Raw genomic sequence first — 17,693 nt, forward strand, 5'->3', positions numbered from 1 at the left:
CAACAAACCTATATTCAACAACTCTTTATAATCAAGATATATTTTTAATAAAAGTTATTTTTAGATTCAAATATTTGTGTTTTTATGATTAAATTTTTGAATAAATTAGACAGAATTAGACCGGAATTATCTATATTTTTATGCTTGGAGTTCATTAGACAAAATTAATTTGTTGTGTGCATGAACGGTTAAGACTTAACTTTATATATTAAAATTATTTTTAAGAGAGAATTTTAATATAATATAACTCCATTTTAATTGATGTTTCACCTATTTTTAAAAATTTAGAAATATTTTTTTAACTATTATCAAATTTAAAATATTTTTATAACTCTCATTTTTATTTTTTTAAATTTAAAATGCTGCATAAATGCCAAAAAAAAAAAAAAAAAAATCTTATTTTCACCTATATCTTAATAAATCGTTAATCACAAGACATGTGGTAGTGTTTAATATCATTTAAAAATAAATAAAATATTACATCATCAAAATAAAACCTGTGTTGAAATCTTACGAGGAATAATAGTAGTCTTTATATGTAATTGTGACGTCATTTCCAATTATCCGTATACACTTATAAAATTAATTTATTCATTTTTTTTAAATTTTTGAAAAAGGGTAGAAAACAAAATAAATAATTGCGGGAGTATTTATTTTTATTTTAGCTTTTCCTTAGGGTTTCTCAGCTTTTCCGTAGGGTTTATCAGCTCTTCCTCAATTTCATCTACGTCTTCTCTGCCTTCTCACTATCTTCACTGGTACGCTCTTTTTGCTAAATTCCTGTAAGCTAAATTGGTTGTTTATGCTTTTGTTCTTTTGCCCCCTGTTTCTTTGCTGAGATATCCAAGGAAAGGAATTTGGAATTTTGAGATTTGGCGTGTTTGGATTTTTTTTTTTTTGTTTATTTTTTGGCTTTTGATATCTCAGAATATGAAAAACTCACCTCAAGTGAGTGAAACAATTGAGGGAAGGTTTTTGATTTTTGAAGTTCCAAACAGTGTGAAACTATTTCAAATTTTGTATATTTTTTTCTCAGGAAACAAATGGAAGCGTGAAACCTTTAAATGTGTGGTCTAAGGTTATCTTAATTAATTGGTAAATGAGTTTCAAAAATGCGATTTTGATTGCTTTTTAGGTGGACTTGAATCTCTCTATGTGCTTCCTTTTTCCCAAGTTGGTTGTATGTGTTCGTGTTGCTCTTGATATCAGTTTTCAAAGTAAGCCTGATATAGCTATTTATTCTATTAAAAGAATTGAGCTTTGCATTCTCCTGAATGCGTTTTGTTTTCTCGAACAATAAGGTTGCTTGTTGATTGTACCATCCATTTGCAAGAGAGATTATTGGATATCAGTTTTTTATAAACACAGTACAAAAGTGTTTGCCTAATGGTTCCATTGTTTCGGGTTTTCATAGCCCAAGTGCCTGTATTTGCTTTATCTTATCATTTTTTTTAATTACGCTTTTCTTAGTTTGATGTTTGAGAACAATGTTCTGAATCTGAATTTCCAGTTTCTTAAGGATGAGCAGCAATGTGAATGTTCTTTCTGATGTTTCTACAATGTACCATAATGAAAGTCAATTGATTTATTTTCTAAGGTTTCTAATGATCTTGTGGCAACTGCTAGAGTGTTAATGCCATTTCTTTTGCATGATTGAATATTGATTATTCTTTCTAGATATTACATGCCTTTCTCTCTAGTGGTTTTGCATACCTGTAAAACAAACTCATCATCACAAATCCATCAAAAAGGCCAATCCTGAGAACATCCGATATCACTGATTCACTGTCATGAAATGGATTCAAATGCTTTTGAAAACCATGTATATGAAGTAATTTTGAATTTCTCTCTCATTTTCTTTTGCTTGCTCTTAGGTTGTTATCTAACCTTAAGGTTTTGCTGCTTGCACTTTAATTGAATTGACTTGGCTTTAGAAAATTCGTTATTTTCTACTTTTTTTTTAATTATCTTACTAAGCTATCCACTTTAATTGAATCGACTTAGGATGTTAACTCAATGTCTTCATACTCTATAGGTAATTTTAACTATTGACTTTAGTTTTCTTATGTATGTAATTTAAGGTTTTGTTGATTTTAGTGGGGGTTTGTTATAATGTTAGACTTGTGGAATGTGTTTGTTGCCTTGCTTTGTGTTTGGACTCATTTCATGTTTTTTTTAAAATTAAATTAAAGACTATTTATATACCAAGTCTTGTCATAACAAAAAGGAAAAACTATATTTTAGAGGGATATAGATAAAATTAGTGAAAAAAAAAATCACAAATACTATTTGCATAAAGTAAGTTCTTAGTATTTTGCTTTTGTAAATGTTAACTCTACCATTCTTGTGGTCTTTCTAATTTTTTCTTTTTTTTTTAATTAGTACCCCTGATCACTGTTTACGCAAAAGCATTCAACCTCCAAAGGGCTGTATTTTGGTAGATCTCTTACTTCAAGGTATTGTTCCAATCTCTATTCCCAATTCACTCAATAGACTTTTACGTTAAATATAATCAAATAGTGAGAAAATGGAAGAAATTTTGTAATTGTACAATTTTCACCATCTAGGGTTAAAAAATATAGAAGATTACACTTTATCTAAAATTCATTAGACTTTGGGCTTAGTTGATAAGAGTTTTTGAATTTTATTTTTATTTTTGTTAGCAAGGAAAGTGAGAGAGATAACATAGCAATCAAAATGTGGTTTTCTTTTATTTTTCTTCATTTTGTTGTAACCAAACATGGGTTCAATTTCCACTCTGAGTGTTTTATAAGTTGGATTATGCTATTGCTTGAAATTTTCAATTCTAGGGTTTCTCTTTGAACAACCGTGGAACTATTGCCAAGTTGGATGACAACTCAGATTGAAATTTTTGTTAGATTAATTATCTTAGCTATTTGGAATATTTTTTTTTTTTGGGTATAAAAATAGATTTTGTTTGAATATGGAGAAAATATGAAAAAAGTAATTAAAATTTTGAATTATAGAATTTTCACTGACAATAATTTGAATCATAAAATTTTCACCAATGAATGATTTGGGAATACAGAAACATGCCACTTTACTGACATTTCACAGTGCTGAGGGGCCTTTTTTTGGAAGCAAAAGATGAGAAATAAGTTGTTTTCTTTTATTGCTCTATTTTCTTGGAAACCAAATAGAGGGCTAGGGTTTTTCTTTGAATGCTTTCAGCTTGTTAATGCTATTGTTGAAAATTTTGAATTCTAGGATTTATTTTGGACTACAACTCACTTATCAAAAAAAAAATTAAATTGGGACTACAACTCAATCTAGAATTTTTATAAAATTAATTATCTAGGAACATTATCTTGTAGGATGGAATGCTCTTTTTTTCCTCTTGTATGTAATCAGGTATATTATAGTTATATATAACTATTTGGGGCTAATGGCTGCTTTCTCTGAGGGGAAAGGAGCTCCGAAGGGGGGTAAGAGCTGGTTTGCGGTGGAATCAAAGACATTTGAGATCTCCATTGAAGAGATTGGAGGCAAACTGAGGGGGGTTATTCTGGAAAGAAGCAAAGGCTTCTCTTCTTGGATAAAATTTGGTGAAAAGAGCTTCAGTTCTTTGTTGGAAGGAGTGGAAGATTGGTGTAGAGAAGAATCAAGCTCGAGGCGCCTTAGAGTTTGGGAAGAAGGAGGAAGGAAATATAGGTTGGAGTGTCGTTCAAATGTTGCAGGTAGGTATCTGCTTTGTTCGGTGAGGGACGTGGAGGCGAAGAGGTTTTGTCTAGTTTTCCCATAAGGTAAGGGCTTAGTAGGAGGGTGGTTTATGCTGGCTCAGAAGCTAAGAGCCCTTGGAATTACTAATCAACCCATGAGGAATGTTGAAATGGGTACTTCCATCTTTGTAAAGGAGGATTATAGAGGTAAAGGAAAGGAGAAAGGGAAAGGAGTTTTTCCAGATGCCGTGAGAATGGAGACAAGGGTATTAAGGGAAGCTTTATGGGTGCAGGTTGGTGAGCGAGACTTGACCAGTAGGGAAGTGCAACTTAGTCGCTACCTGGTAGGATGTTTTGGTGATAGTGTTGAGGCCGTTCCGTCTTTGTCATTATTGAAGGAGTGGGCGTATGAAAGGTGGTCTCTTAAGGGAGGTTTAAAAATCTCCCGTTTGGGTGGAGCCCTAGTGTTGTTCGAATTTGAAGATAAAGTGGAAGCGGACTGGGTGCTATTAAGGGGTAGTAGAAGTCTTCAGATGAGAGAGTTTTTCTTGCAGAAATGGGGACCTGAAGTGGGGTGTTGCAGAAATGGAAGCCACCCAAAGGAAGTGTGGGTGAAAGTAGTCGGTCTACCACTTCACCTTTGGAGTAGAGAAGTGTTCAAGAGTATAGGAGAGAGGTGCGGGGGATTCATAGCTGTGGATGAGGATACAACCTTTTTCTCCGAGCTGTAGTGGGCTCGTATTTTGGTGAGAGCTCCTGGGAAGATTAGACAGGGTACGTTGCAGGTGGTAGCCGGGAATTGTTGTTGGACGGTGAGTCTCTGGTGGGAAAATCCTCCATGGTTTTCGGAGGTGGTAGCAAGATCAGCCTGGTTTAATGAGGAGAGGTGGGAGGTTAGGGATGAGGGAGGGGGGGGATTCACGTGCCAGTGGCAGCGTGAGAGTGGTTCAAAATGGTAAAAGTGAGTTGCAGGCTCGAGGGACAGGGGAGCAGTTTGAGTGTGGTAGAGGACAAGGTGAGGCGGCAGGTGCAGAGGCGGCAGAGGGAAGGAGGCCTTTTGCAGGTGATTTGGGCCCTTCTAATAGTGGGTTTGGACCCAGAAAAGATAAGGGGCAGGTTTTAAAAGGTAATGAAGATTTGGGCTTAAGTGAGGAAATGTTTTGGGCCAAAGGCCCACTACCCGTTAGTTCTAAAAAGGCGGGCTGGGGGGGGGGCTTCTAAGCCCACTTCTGGTATGGGTTTCGTGGAGCGGTCCTCCTCGGCTAGGGCTTCATCAGTTCCCGCGGAGGTTGAAGGGGGGATGGAACCGAAGCTCATGGCTGTCCAAGTTGAAGCTGTTGTCGAGTTGACGCCGCGTGGATGGAGAGTCACCGACGAAGCTCTGATGGAGGAGGCTTCCAGGTATTATGCTGGTCCTTCTCCTCTTTCTGAGTTGGGGCATCGGGGATACTCCTACTCTTCTTCTTCTTCTTTTTGGGGCAACGCCGAGGCTGTAGGGGCTTCGGAGGGGTTGGTTTTCGGAGCGGAAGGGGAGTTGGGTAGTTATGAGACTAGAATGGGGAGAAACAGAGCCGCGTCGGCTTGCGGAGACTGGAGTGGACATCTTCGGGACTCGGGTGACGCTGAAAGAGGAAAGGAGTTAGCTCTGGTACCAGTTGGGGAGGTTTTTATGAGTCTCTGTGAGGAAGAGGATGCCTGTCACATAGAAGAAGGGGGAAGTGGGGAAGGGTGGAGTGCTAGCAGCCTTGCGAGATTCAATCACTGTTTGGGGATGCCGACGGAAGGCTTCGAAGAGGAAATCTTATATCTCTTAAGGAGAATGAAGGGGAGAATTGAGCAAAAGGGCAAGTAAGGGGTGACTAGGAAGACAAGTTTAAAATCTTCAAAATCCAGTAGGGAACTCAAGAAGTTGGAGTGGACTGTTAGCTACAAAAAGGCAAAAATGGGATCTAGCGCGGGTATTTTTGGAGGGGCTTCAGGATCAGGGTGTAAATAAAGATAAGAATTCTGTCATGGAATGTTAGAGGGGCTAATGATAGGGATAAAAGGAGGATTATCAAGTCAGTTCTTAAATCCCAGAGAGTGGATGTGGTTTGTGTACAGGAAACTAAAATTAAAGAAATGACTACGGGGCTTGTTCGAAGTTTGGGGGTGGGAAGAAATATAGAGTGGAGAGCAGTCAACTCTAGGGGTGCAGTTGGGGGTATTTTGGTGTTTTGGGACAATAGGGTGGTGGAACTGGTGGGATGGGAAGAAGGAGTGCTCTCAATTTCGTGCTGGTTCAAAAATTGTGTGGATGGTGTTGTGTGGGTGTTCACTGGTGTGTATGAGCCGGTTTGGAGTGGTGATAGAGAGGAGTTTTGGGAGGAACTTGGGTCAGTTAAAGGGTTATGGAGTGACCCTTGGTGTGTGGGAGGGGATTTCAACTTGGTAAGGTTTCCAGAGGAGCGTAGCAGGGGAGGTGGTCTTACAGCTTCTATGAGGAGATTCTCAGAAGTGTTAGAGGAGCCGGAGCTCAGGGACTACCCTTTGAGGGGGGGTCCGTTTACTTGGAGAGGGGGTTTGAATAACCAGGTCCAGTCTAGGCTGGATAGGTTCTTAGTGACGGATAGCTGGGATAATTTGTTCAATGGTGCTGTGCAGGGCATTCTCCCCAGACCTGTCTTGGATCACTTCCCCATCCTCCTAGAAGGAGGAGGGCTGAAGAGGGGACCTTCCCCTTTTAGATTTGAGAACATGTGGTTGGAGGAGGAGGGTTTTAAAGACAAGATGAAGACGTGGTGGGGGAGTTTAAATTTTACTGGGTCATCCAGCTACATTTTATATGCTAAATTGAGGGCCCTTAAAAATATTCTGAAGATTTGGAATAAAGAAGAGTTTGGGTTAGTTGAGGCTAAAAAGGGTGAAGCTCTTAAGCAGATTGAGTATTGGGATGAAAAGGAGAAATATGCTGCTTTAAATATGGAAGATTGTGAAGCAAGAAATGGAGCAAGGGAGGCCTACAAGTCTTGAGTGATAAAGGAAGAGATTTTTTGGAGGCAAAAGTCTAGGGAGTTGTGGTTGAAGGAGGGGGACAATAATACCAAATTCTTTCATAGGATGACGAATGCTCATAGTAGAAGAAACTGGCTGTCCAAGTTGAAAGTTAATGGCTGTTGGCATTCAGAGGAAAATAACTTAAGAAACAGTGTGGTGGGGGCGTTTCAAGAGCTGTGCCAGGAGGAAGAGGGGTGGCGCCCTAGTGTCGACGGGATCCCTTTTATGAGGTTAGATAACAGTGAGGTTGAGGGGTTGGAGATTCCTTTCTTGGAGGAAGAGGTGTTAGCAGCTCTTACGGACCTAGGCAAAGACAAAGCCTCGGGGCCAGATGGCTTTACAATGACGTTCTGGCTTTTTGGGTGGGATGTGGTGAAGTTTGAAATTATGGGCTTTTTTAGAGAATTCCATGAAAGCGACAGATTTGTAAAATCCCTAAATGCAACCTTCTTGGTTTTAGTCCCTAAGAAGGGAGGTGCAGAAGATTTGAAAGATTTTAGACCGATTAGCCTTGTGGGAAGCCTTTACAAGTTGTTGGCCAAGGTGTTGGCAAATAGAATCAAGAAGGTTATGGGAAAAGTGATTTCGGAACCCCAAAATGCCTTTGTGGAGGGTAGACAAATTCTTGATGCAGTTTTGATTGCTAATGAGGTTGTGGATTCCAGATTGAAAAGCAATCAAGGGGGCGTAATGTGCAAATTGGATATAGAGAAGGCCTATGATCATGTTGGCTGGAAGTTCTTGTTGGCTGTGCTAAAGCAAATGGGATTTGGGGAGAGATAGATTAAGTGGATAGAGTGGTGTATTTCAACTGTAAGATACTCTGTTATGATAAATGGCTCTCCTTCCGGATTCTTCCAAAGCTCAAGGGGTTTGAGACAAGGAGACCCTCTATCCCCTTACTATGGAGGTGTTTAGTTGCTTAATGAGAAGGGCCATCAGTGGGGGCTTTTTATCTGGATGGAGGGCTAGAGGTAGGGGTGGAGAAGGGATTCTGATATCTCATTTGCTCTTTGTGGACGACACCTTGGTGTTTTGTGAGGAGTCTCAGGATCAGTTGACGTATTTAAGTTGGCTTCTCATGTGGTTTGAGGCTTGCTCAGGGTTGAAAGTTAACTTGGAGAAGAGTGAGCTTATTCTGGTGGGGAGGGTGAATGACATAGAGGATTTGGCTCTGGAGTTGGGTTGTAAGGTGGGTGGTTTGCCTTCCAGTTATTTGGGATTGCCTTTGGGGGCACCTTTCAAATCAGAGGTGGTATGGGATAGTGTTGAAGAGAGGTTTAGGAAAAGGTTGGCTATGTGGAAGAGACAGTATATTTCCAAAGGGGGAAGACTCACCCTAATTTGGAGCACTCTTTCTAGTTTGCCGGTTTACTTCATGTCTCTTTTCCTTTTGCCCAGAAAAGTAAGGATGCGGTTGGAGAAGATTCAGAGGGACTGCCTGTGGGGGGGAGGTGCTCTTGATCAGAGGCCTCATCTGGTTAAGTGGAATCTGGTTTGCCTGGAAAGGAAGAAAGGTGGTTTGGGGGTAAGAAACTTAGCGTTGATGAATAAAGCTCTCTTGGGTAAGTGGAATTGGCGTTTTGCCATTGAAAGTGAGGCTTTGTGGAAGCAAGTGATCAGTCACAAATATGGTGTAGAGGAGGGGGGTTGGTGTACTCAGGCCGAAAGAGGGAGGCATGGTGTAGGGCTTTGGAAAGCTATTAGAACGGAGTGGTTGGGTATGTATAGCAGTTTAGCCTTCCGTGTGGGCAATGGTTGGAGAGTGAGATTCTGGAATGATAAGTGGTGTGGAGATGAGCCTCTCTACGAGTCCTTCCCTTCTCTTTTTGCCATTTCCCGGGCTAAAGACGCTTGGGTATCGGAAGTGTGGAACCCAGATGGTGTAGGGGATGGTTGGACCCCTCTTTTCTCAAGGGCGCTTAATGATTGGGAAATTGAGATGATGGAACAGTTTATGCTAAAAATCCAAGCTTTTAGGGTGCAAAGGGAGAACGAGGATAAGATGGTTTGGACAGCATCTAGAAGTGGTGTTTTCTCAGTCAAGTCGCTCTACTCTACTCTAGAGCCTGGTGGTTCTGCTCTGTTCCCTTATGTTGGTATTTGGAGAGTGTGTGTGCCTCCAAAGGTAGCTTTTTTCGCTTGGGAAGCTTCCTAGGGCAAAATCTTAACTTTAGACCAACTCCAGAGGAGGGGTTATTCTTTGGCAAATAGGTGTTTTCTTTGTCTTGCTGAAGCAGAAACGGTGGATCATCTTTTACTCCATTGTGTTATGACGAGGGCATTGTGGAATCTTCTTTTTTCTTTCTTTGGTGTGGAGTGGGTTCTCTCTGGTATAGTTAAGGAAACTCTCCTTGGGTGGCATGGAGCGTTTGTGGGGAAAATCCGTAAAAAGGCGTGGCAAATGGCCCCCTTATGTATATTTTGGTCAGTTTGGAAGGAAAGAAATTTGTTGGCTTTTGGGAATGAGGTGTTGTCAATCCAAAGGTTGAAACATTCTTTTGTATGTAATCTGTGGTCATGGGTGAGGGTGTTTATAGTTTTGAGCCCGTGGTCTCTTGTTAGCTTTTTTGAGTGGCTAGACTTTAGTTATAGGTAGGGGTTTCGGCCCGCTACCTTGGTTTAGAGTCGAGGGGCTGCTTTTGTATACTCCCTGTATACCTAGAGGGCACTAGTTTGGTGTCTCCTCTTTCATTTTAATATACTTCTCTTTACTTATCAAAAAAAAAATTATCTTGTAGGATTATATATTAAAACAATTTGATTGAGTAAAAACATTCATTAGTTTTACCATGGAAACATTAATGGTACTTACCATGCTATGAACAAATCCCAATGTAAATGTAAGCCTTTGGAAGAAAAGGAAGACCAACCAAATAAATAAGTAAATAATAAAAACAAACACTCTTATCTTGAAGAAAGAAAAAGAAGAGCATTAAAGTGCAAAATAAATGAGCCTATTAGGGCGTGGCTTCGTTGTAGGGGCGAGTATCAGGATATGTGGAAGAAGCTCATGATCTCGGTTTGATTCCTACCACCAGGAATCTTGGAATCCCAGTGCTAGTTGTGATGGGTACAGTCAGTAACCCTGGGGTTTGGTAACCATGGATGGGTCCAAAGGACCTTGCCATGGTGAGGCTCCCTGGTTAAAATGTACATATATTATGATCTTTAAGGTGAATTTATTAATGATTATTATGCTAAATAATGAAGATGTGAAATATAAGTGCAAATAATTTATATAATAGTGGTACTTTGAGAAGAAAAAAGTTTACAAACTCTTTGTACTTTTATATAAATAATATTTGGTTCCTTTCCTCCTAAGTGAATATTATGTTTGTTTCCTTTACTCAATTTTATTGTTCATTGTTTCTTTCATGCTTAAGAATCTGAAGATAGTATCAGGGTTTTGTTTGTTTTGATATTCGGGGAAGGAAAGGGGCCCATGCGGTTGAGTGACATTTCATGTTTCTGTGATTGTGGTTTTTCTTTTCTAGAAAATTTTGTATTCTTCACTCATTCAGTTCGTCATAGTTTAGACATGCTTAGCCAGAGATTCAAAGTAACTACGGGTGAATTCATTCATTTATGTTCATTTATATGACTGTAAGTAGGTTTGTCTCCTCTCACACTCACTCAATGGCCAGGCCATAATTAAGCATTGTATCTAGGAACTATTTGATTGGCTGTGGACTGTAGTTCATTTAATTTGGTAAAGCTTCCTTTTCTTAGATTGCAAGCTCAATTCTTTGTTTACAAATTAGTTGTGGCCTGGTCAGTTGCACTAAGGGAATGGGGATTTGCTGTCTAATAAATTCAACAAGTTATGCCAGGTTCTGAAAGTCAGCTTGGCAGGGTTAGCTTTAACCTTATGATTTGAAGGTGTCGTTGTTTTGCACCCAAATAGTAAAACCCCTTTCCTCATGTTCTGGTTTTGATTCTGGGTTAAAAGTGAGGCTAGCATTGAATTTTATTTTCAATTTTTTCTTTCTTTTTTATCTGTTGTAGGACTGGGAGAAGATCAAAGAGTGTAATGGGAGCAAAGAGGAAGAAGAGAGAAGAAGTTGGGGGGGATGATGAAGTAGCTGGAGGAAAGAAACAAATACTCCCATCTATGATAAAGAACAAGGACAAGAGAAGTGCTGTTCATGCAAAGCTCAAGCACCAAAAGAAGATTGAGAAGCGTAAAAAAGCAAAGGCTCGTGAAGCTGCTGAGAAGAGAGCTCTTGAGCTTGGTGAGGAGGTCCTTTCTACAATACCCTAACCTTTTGATTTGATAATTCATTTAAAGGAATTAAAAACTTGAATATAATAATAATAATAATTATATTCTATCTTAATAATAATGGTACTAATACAAAGAACCTGAAGGTAGTCAATTTTCAAGATTGAGGTTTTAATTTGAATTGTTATATCTTCCTTCCTTCTACAGCCTCCTGTGAAGGCGATCCCCCGCACTATTGAGAACACCAGAGAGTTTGATGAGACCGTTTGCAAGCCTGATGATGAAGAGGTTTGCCATTCAATCTCTCCCTGAATTTATTTCTCTTTAAAATTGATTGTATAACTGATTGTGTTTTTATTTAGTAGTTTCTTGTGGGCTATATGGAATGATAGCTATAGTCTGAAGACATCAATGCTGGACTATTTAATATCTAACAATTTTACTTAGATGAATTTATTTGCACTTTTGTAGTATAACAAATGATGTGCAGTATGGGATATACCAAAAAGAAAGAAATTTTTTCACATTTTTTCATCTGCTTCAACTTAAAGCAGGAGTTATGTTTTTCACATGAGTTTCTAATGTTGGAATTTTGTGCAACCTGGCTTTAGAGTTTCTAAAATTATTGAAGGATTTAGTGTTTTGATGGAGAAAAGCCAGCTTTAGAACTTCTTCTGGAAAAAATAATAGGATGCCGTAATGATCATGGTTTAGCCTCTCAATTTATGGCTCAGGAAAGTATGGTTGTAAAAGTGGTTTGGAGGCCAAGCCAGCCTTTTTTTTTTATTCCCTTATGGCAAGACTTGGCTACTTCTGAGTTTAAAAATACACCTTTCTGTTTTACTTTTCTAAGCATTAGGATCATGTAAGAGTAAGTTGGAAGGATATTTCATCAATAGAACATACAAATATAAAGGCACCATATGGGATTCAACCCATGTATATAGGTATTCAAAGATAAAAAAATAAGCCAAATGGAAAAAAAATACCACAATGGACTATATAATTCATCTAGAAAGGGACAATATTGGATTCTCATGCAGAGATCAGATTCTTCATACTTAAGGAAGTTTGGTGGAGATTCTTGTGGAAGTCTACAAGGTTGGATTGGCAAACTATTATAAATAATTTATATTTGGCCAAAAGCAATGAGTTGTTAAAAATTGAAGTGGCTATTTGTGTGGTTGGGGTTTGGAATAACTTATTTTCTGTCAAAATTGCTAAGTGAGGGAGGTGTATAGATTGACACTGGATCACCCTGGGAAGTTGGCAAAAGTTAGCTCTCATTTTTTTGTGCATCAAGAGGATAAAGAAGAGTAGTTTGAGTATGCTATGAGTCTGTGTTGATAACTAAAATGAGATGCATTAGAATATTATTAACTAGTATTCTTCTATTATTGCTGTCTGGATGCATTGTGTGGAGTGGGTGGATTTGCAAATGCTGATTAGTTTCAAATCCAAAGTAGGGTACATAATTGCCTGTGGTGACAGATTGAAAGGAGTTTTACTTTTACATCTGCCTGGCTGCAGTGACAAAGGAATCTAGATCTTACAGTTGTTGATTAATGGCAGTTTTGAAGATCGTTGAACATAGGTTTGTGCAGAATTCAGATTTAAAAGAGCCTTTTGGTCTCATGGGGCCTTATATGGAGGGTAAAACCCAAACTTCTGGAAGGAAATCATCAGCTGTCTAAGAGGATTGATGCTAATGAAAGTCTACCTATTTCTAGTAAAATCTGATGACTACAAACTTCTGACATCAGGAACATGAACCTAACCATGATGGATATGATTTCCACGATCTTAAGTTATTGTCAAATGCAGAATTCCATAAATTAGATAATAGCTCTCCTTGATACTTGTTACTTCAGTGAAATCTCAACTCAAACATATTTCAAAGCTTGGATGACAACAATAAACTAGTACATGGCTCAACTCAATTGATTGAAAGATTGGTAGATGTTATTAGCTTGTTTCATGATTCTACCTTTGTGTTTGGAGGATTCTAATAATGATAATTTATTTATTGATAACTGGAACTAAAGTGTAGTTGAAGGTGTGATCTGAAAAATTGACAAATTATCAATATATCAGACAAGTTATCATTCTGAACATAAAAATTTTGAGATCCTGATCTATCCCAAAATGTATCACATGGTAAATTAGTGTTATTCATTAACTATGGATGATTCATTGATACTTGTATGTTTCCTTTAGAAGAAGGGGGGTGTCTTTAGTAAATAGATGCTTTATGTGTAAAAGGGAGGAGGAATCCATGGACCTCATGCTTCTTCATTGTGTTACATCTGGTTTCCTATGACTGTTGATTTTTTCCTTATTTAGGTTCTAGTGGGTGATGCATTTTTCAGTTAGGCTGATGTTGCTAAGCTAGAATGGGGCTCAAGTAGGAAAAAGGCGGAAGAAAACTTGGTTAGTTGTCCCATTGTTTCCTTTTTGGACCATTTGACATGAAAGAAATCGGAGGGTGTTTGAAGATGTGGAATTCTAAGATCAATTGCTAAAATCCTCTTTTTTGCTTTCTTTTTTGGATTGTGTTAGGCTTCATATATAAGGTCTTTAATTGATTTTTTTGATTGGTTAGAAGTCAAGTAATTGTTGGGCAGGTGCTGTTTTCCTTTGTTTGCCACCTTTCGCTGTCCTTTTCCCTAGGTTCCCTTTGTATACTCCCGGTGTACTTTAGCAAACATTTCTGATTGTACCACCGGTTCTATACATACATACATGCATACATTTCTGATTGTACCACTCTTTCTATACATACATACACATTTTTTATTGTACTATCCTTTCTATACATGCATACATACATTCATACATTTTTTTTTTTGATAAGTAAAGGATATGCATTAAAAAGGCAAAACGCCGCAAAACATACAGGGAGTATACAAGGCAACTAAGGCCTCAAAAAACAAAGACAAAAAGAATCACCTCCCTTTAAGTGGAAGCTACCCACTCTAGGAACCCTATAAGGGAGAACGCCTCCTCACCTACATATAATTTGGCCCAACTCCACAAATTACAGACAAAAAAATTCTTTTAACTTTTGAACGTTCAACACCCCCCCCCCCCCCCCCCCCCCCCTTAAAAGCTAATCTATTCCTCTCCTTCCACACCGTCCAAAAAATACACAATGGAATGACATCCCATATCTTTTTCCTTTTCTTTCCCACAAACGATCCCCTCCAACTAGCTAAAACCTCTTTTACAGTTTCTGGAAAAACCCATTTCACATCAACTAAACCAAAAACAATATCCCATAAAGCTCTAACCACTGTACAATGTATAAGGATATGATTTACACTTTCTTTCTCACATCCACACAAGAAACAACGATTTGAAAGTTGTAGACCTCTTCTTTGAAGTCTATCCAAGGTAAGCACCTTCCCCCATGTCGCCTCCCATGCGAAAAAAGCAACTTTAGTTGGCACCCTTGCCACCCAAATGCTTCTTGAAGGAAAACCTGTATCATCAGACTTCGTCAACAAACTATAAGCTTCCTTAACCCTAAACTGACCACTTCTTCCTTGCCTCCACAGAACTGAGTCTTCCTCCAATGAGGGTTTATAACCCCTCAATATATGGAGAAAATCCCCAACCAAATCCAACTCCCAATCATTGAAGTCCCTCAAGAAATTTAGATTCCAATTTCCTTGACCCGAATTTTGATCCCACATTTCCTCAACCGTTGAGTTCCTTTGCGCAGCCATACCAAAGAGATGAGGAAAACAGTGAGACAACGCTGATTCTAAACACCACACATCTATCCAAAATCTGATCATGATGCCCTTCCCCACTCGGAATATCATGTTGTCCCAACACTACTCTGATTCTTTCAAAATCTCCTTCCAAACCCCTACTCCAACCACCCCATTTGCCTTCTTTGGCCTCCAATCAAGACCCTCCTGCCCATACTTCACCTTGATCACTTGTTTCCACAGATTATCTTTGTCACAGGCATACCTCCATATCCACTTGCCAAGTAAAGCTTTGTTCAACAAAGCTAGCTTCCTAAGTCCTGACCCACCTTTATCCTTGTTTGTACATACCACCTCCCATTTAACCAGATGAATTTTCCCCTCCATATTTCCCCCTCCCCACAAAAAATCCCTTTGCACTTTCTCAATCCTTCTAACAACGACCTTGGGCATTCTGAGAATAGACATTTGATAGATTGACATGCTAGCCAAAGTACTTTTTATTAAGGTGACTCTTCCGCCTTTAGAAATATATTGCCGTTTCCAAAGAGCTAGTCTCCTCCTTACTCTCTCTTCCACCCCATCCCATATATAAGGCGCTCTATTAGGGGCCCCTAAAGGAAGACCCAAGTACTGAGAAGGTAAAGACCCCACCCTGCAGCCTAGCTCAACAACCAACTCCTCCATCTCCACCACCTCTCCAACTAGAATGATTTCACTCTTGGCTAAATTAATCCTTAGGCCTGAAGTCGCTTCAAACCATAATAAAATCCAATTTAAATGAGTTAGATGATCCTTTCTGGCCTCACAGAATATAATTGTGTCGTCAACAAAAAACAAATGAGAGATGTTCAAAGGGGGGCCACTTCCACCCCTTATATTACACCCTGATAAAAACCCCCCCTCCACAGCTCTCCTGATAAGAACATCTAGCACTTCCATTCCCATAACAAAGAGATAAGGAGACAAAGGATCTCCTTGTCTAAGACCTTTAGTGCTAGGGAAGAATCCTGCAGGCACTCCATTAACCAACACTGAAAATTTAGCTGAGGATAGGCAGCTCCACATCCACCCCACCCACTTAGACCCAAAACCCATCTTTTGCAACACCTTTAGCAAGAACTTCCAATTGATGCTGGCATAAGCTTTCTCTATATCCAATTTGCATATAAGGCCCTTTTCTTTTCGTTTCTGCCACGTGTCTATCACTTCATTTGCAATTAAAGAAGCGTCAAGAATTTGTCTTCCCCTCACAAAGGCATTCTGAGAAGTGGAAACCACCTTACCAACTACTTTCTTCAGTCTGTTAGCTAGTACTTTAGCCAATAACTTGTAAAGCCCCCCCAGGAGACTAATAGGTCTGAAGTCTCCAAGGTCCTCAGCCCCACTTTTCTTGGGGATCAACACCAAGAAAGTATTGTTGAGACTCTTGAGGAACGAGCTGTGTTTGTAGAAGTCCTTGAACATTTCTAGAATCTCCTCTTTAATGAACTCCCAACAACTTTGCCAAAATGCCATAGTAAAGCCATTCGGACCAGGGGCTTTATCCCCATTCATCTCCATCAGATCCACATGGATTTCATCCTCTGTAAAGGGCCTCTCCAGGTTCTCAGCCTCTTGTTGGCTGATCTGATCAAACTGAAGTCTCCCAATGTCCGCCTTCCACCCCATATCTTCTGAAAGCAAATTTTGAAACGCATTAGCAATTCCTTCCCTGATTTCCTACTCCTCTAGCAGCCATTCTCCATTGATCTTAATTCTCTTCAAAGAGTTATTTCTACGGTGAGCGCTTGCCATGCGATGAAAGAAGCCCGTGTTTCTATCCCTCTCCTTTAGCCATATTTCCCTTGAGAGCTGTCTCCAGTGAGTTTCCTCCATAATCACCCATTTTCTATAGTTTTCCTTTGCTTTCTTAAGCTCTGTTTCCTCCACAGTCAGAATTCTTTTACTTTCCTCCCTATCCCAGAATTCCACCTGCTGCAAGGCTAAGGATTTGTTGCACTCCAGCTTTCCAAAGACTTCTCTATTCCAAACTTTCAATTTCTGTTTGATTTCCTTCATCTTAGTAGCCAATTTGTAACTAGCACTGCCCCTAACCTCAATTCCTTGCCACCAGCTGTGCACAAGATCTTTGAAACCCTCAACCTTAAGCCACATATTTTCAAATCTGAATGGAGTCGGGCCTCGTCTTATTCCACCCCCCACTAATGTGATTGGGAAATGATCGGATATCGGACGGGGCAACCTACACTGATTAATCCCATTGAATTGGTCTATCCAGCTAGGGGACACAAGGAACCTGTCCAATCTTGCCCAAGCCTGATTATTTTGGCCCCCATTCCAAGTAAATACTCCCCCCTGAAGGGGAAGATCCACCAGCCCAAGATCACCCACAATTTCAGCAAATTTCCTCATTGCTGAATTCATTCTCCTCTGGCTACTCCTTTCCCTCGGAAACAAAGTGATATTAAAATCCCCCCCTAAACACCAAGGGTTTTCCCACAGCCCTCTAATCGCCCCAAACTCATCTCATAATGCATCCCTTTCCACTTTGGAGAACGGGCCATACACTCCCGTAAAAACCCAGATAGCCCCATTTTCTACGTTCCGGAATCTGCAAGATAACGTAAACTAACTCTCTTCCCAATCTAGAATGTCCAAAGACCTTCTATCCCAGCATATAAGAATTCCTCCTGAAGCCCCCTCCGCATTCACAGCTTTCCAATCTAGGAATCTCTCGGAGCCTATACTTCTCGCAATGCTATCCGACATAGCTTGAATTTTAGTCTCCTGAATACAGATTAAGTCCACCCTCTGGTTCCTTATGAACGTCTTAATAACTTTTCTTTTGGAGCTATCATTTGCTCCCCTCACGTTCCAACTCAGAATTTTCACCTTCATTGGACAATCACAATCTGGCGCCCTTTGCCTTGTGCCGAGCCTTTCTGTTTAATCCCCCCCTCATAATTTATGGAACATTCCAGTCTTTTTAACTCCCTTTCAAACTTGGATTTTTCCAGTAGCTCTTTGCTATGA

General features: G+C 39.5%; 1 protein-coding gene across 5 annotated transcripts in view; it reads left to right on the plus strand.

Moving 5' to 3' along the window:
• The first annotated feature begins 617 nt into the window (after positions 1 to 617).
• Positions 618 to 17,693, plus strand: part of LOC100263155 (uncharacterized) — a 28,469-nt gene continuing 11,393 nt past the window's right edge. For 2 of the 5 annotated variants that reach the window (XM_059742621.1, XM_010661864.3), the window contains exons 1-4: positions 618 to 758; positions 2,383 to 2,456; positions 10,725 to 10,959; positions 11,149 to 11,229. In XM_059742621.1, the coding sequence (XP_059598604.1) occupies positions 10,750 to 10,959; positions 11,149 to 11,229 (291 nt within the window). In that variant the 5' untranslated portion in view covers positions 618 to 758; positions 2,383 to 2,456; positions 10,725 to 10,749. Of the gene's footprint in view, positions 759 to 2,382; positions 2,457 to 10,549; positions 10,623 to 10,724; positions 10,960 to 11,148; positions 11,230 to 17,693 lie in introns of all 5 variants that reach the window. The other 3 variants (XM_010661865.3, XM_010661867.3, XM_010661866.3) reach the window with 3 other exon arrangements.

Source organism: Vitis vinifera, chromosome 14 (genome assembly GCF_030704535.1).
Source record: "Vitis vinifera cultivar Pinot Noir 40024 chromosome 14, ASM3070453v1".
In the NCBI taxonomy this organism is placed as follows: domain Eukaryota; kingdom Viridiplantae; phylum Streptophyta; class Magnoliopsida; order Vitales; family Vitaceae; genus Vitis; species Vitis vinifera.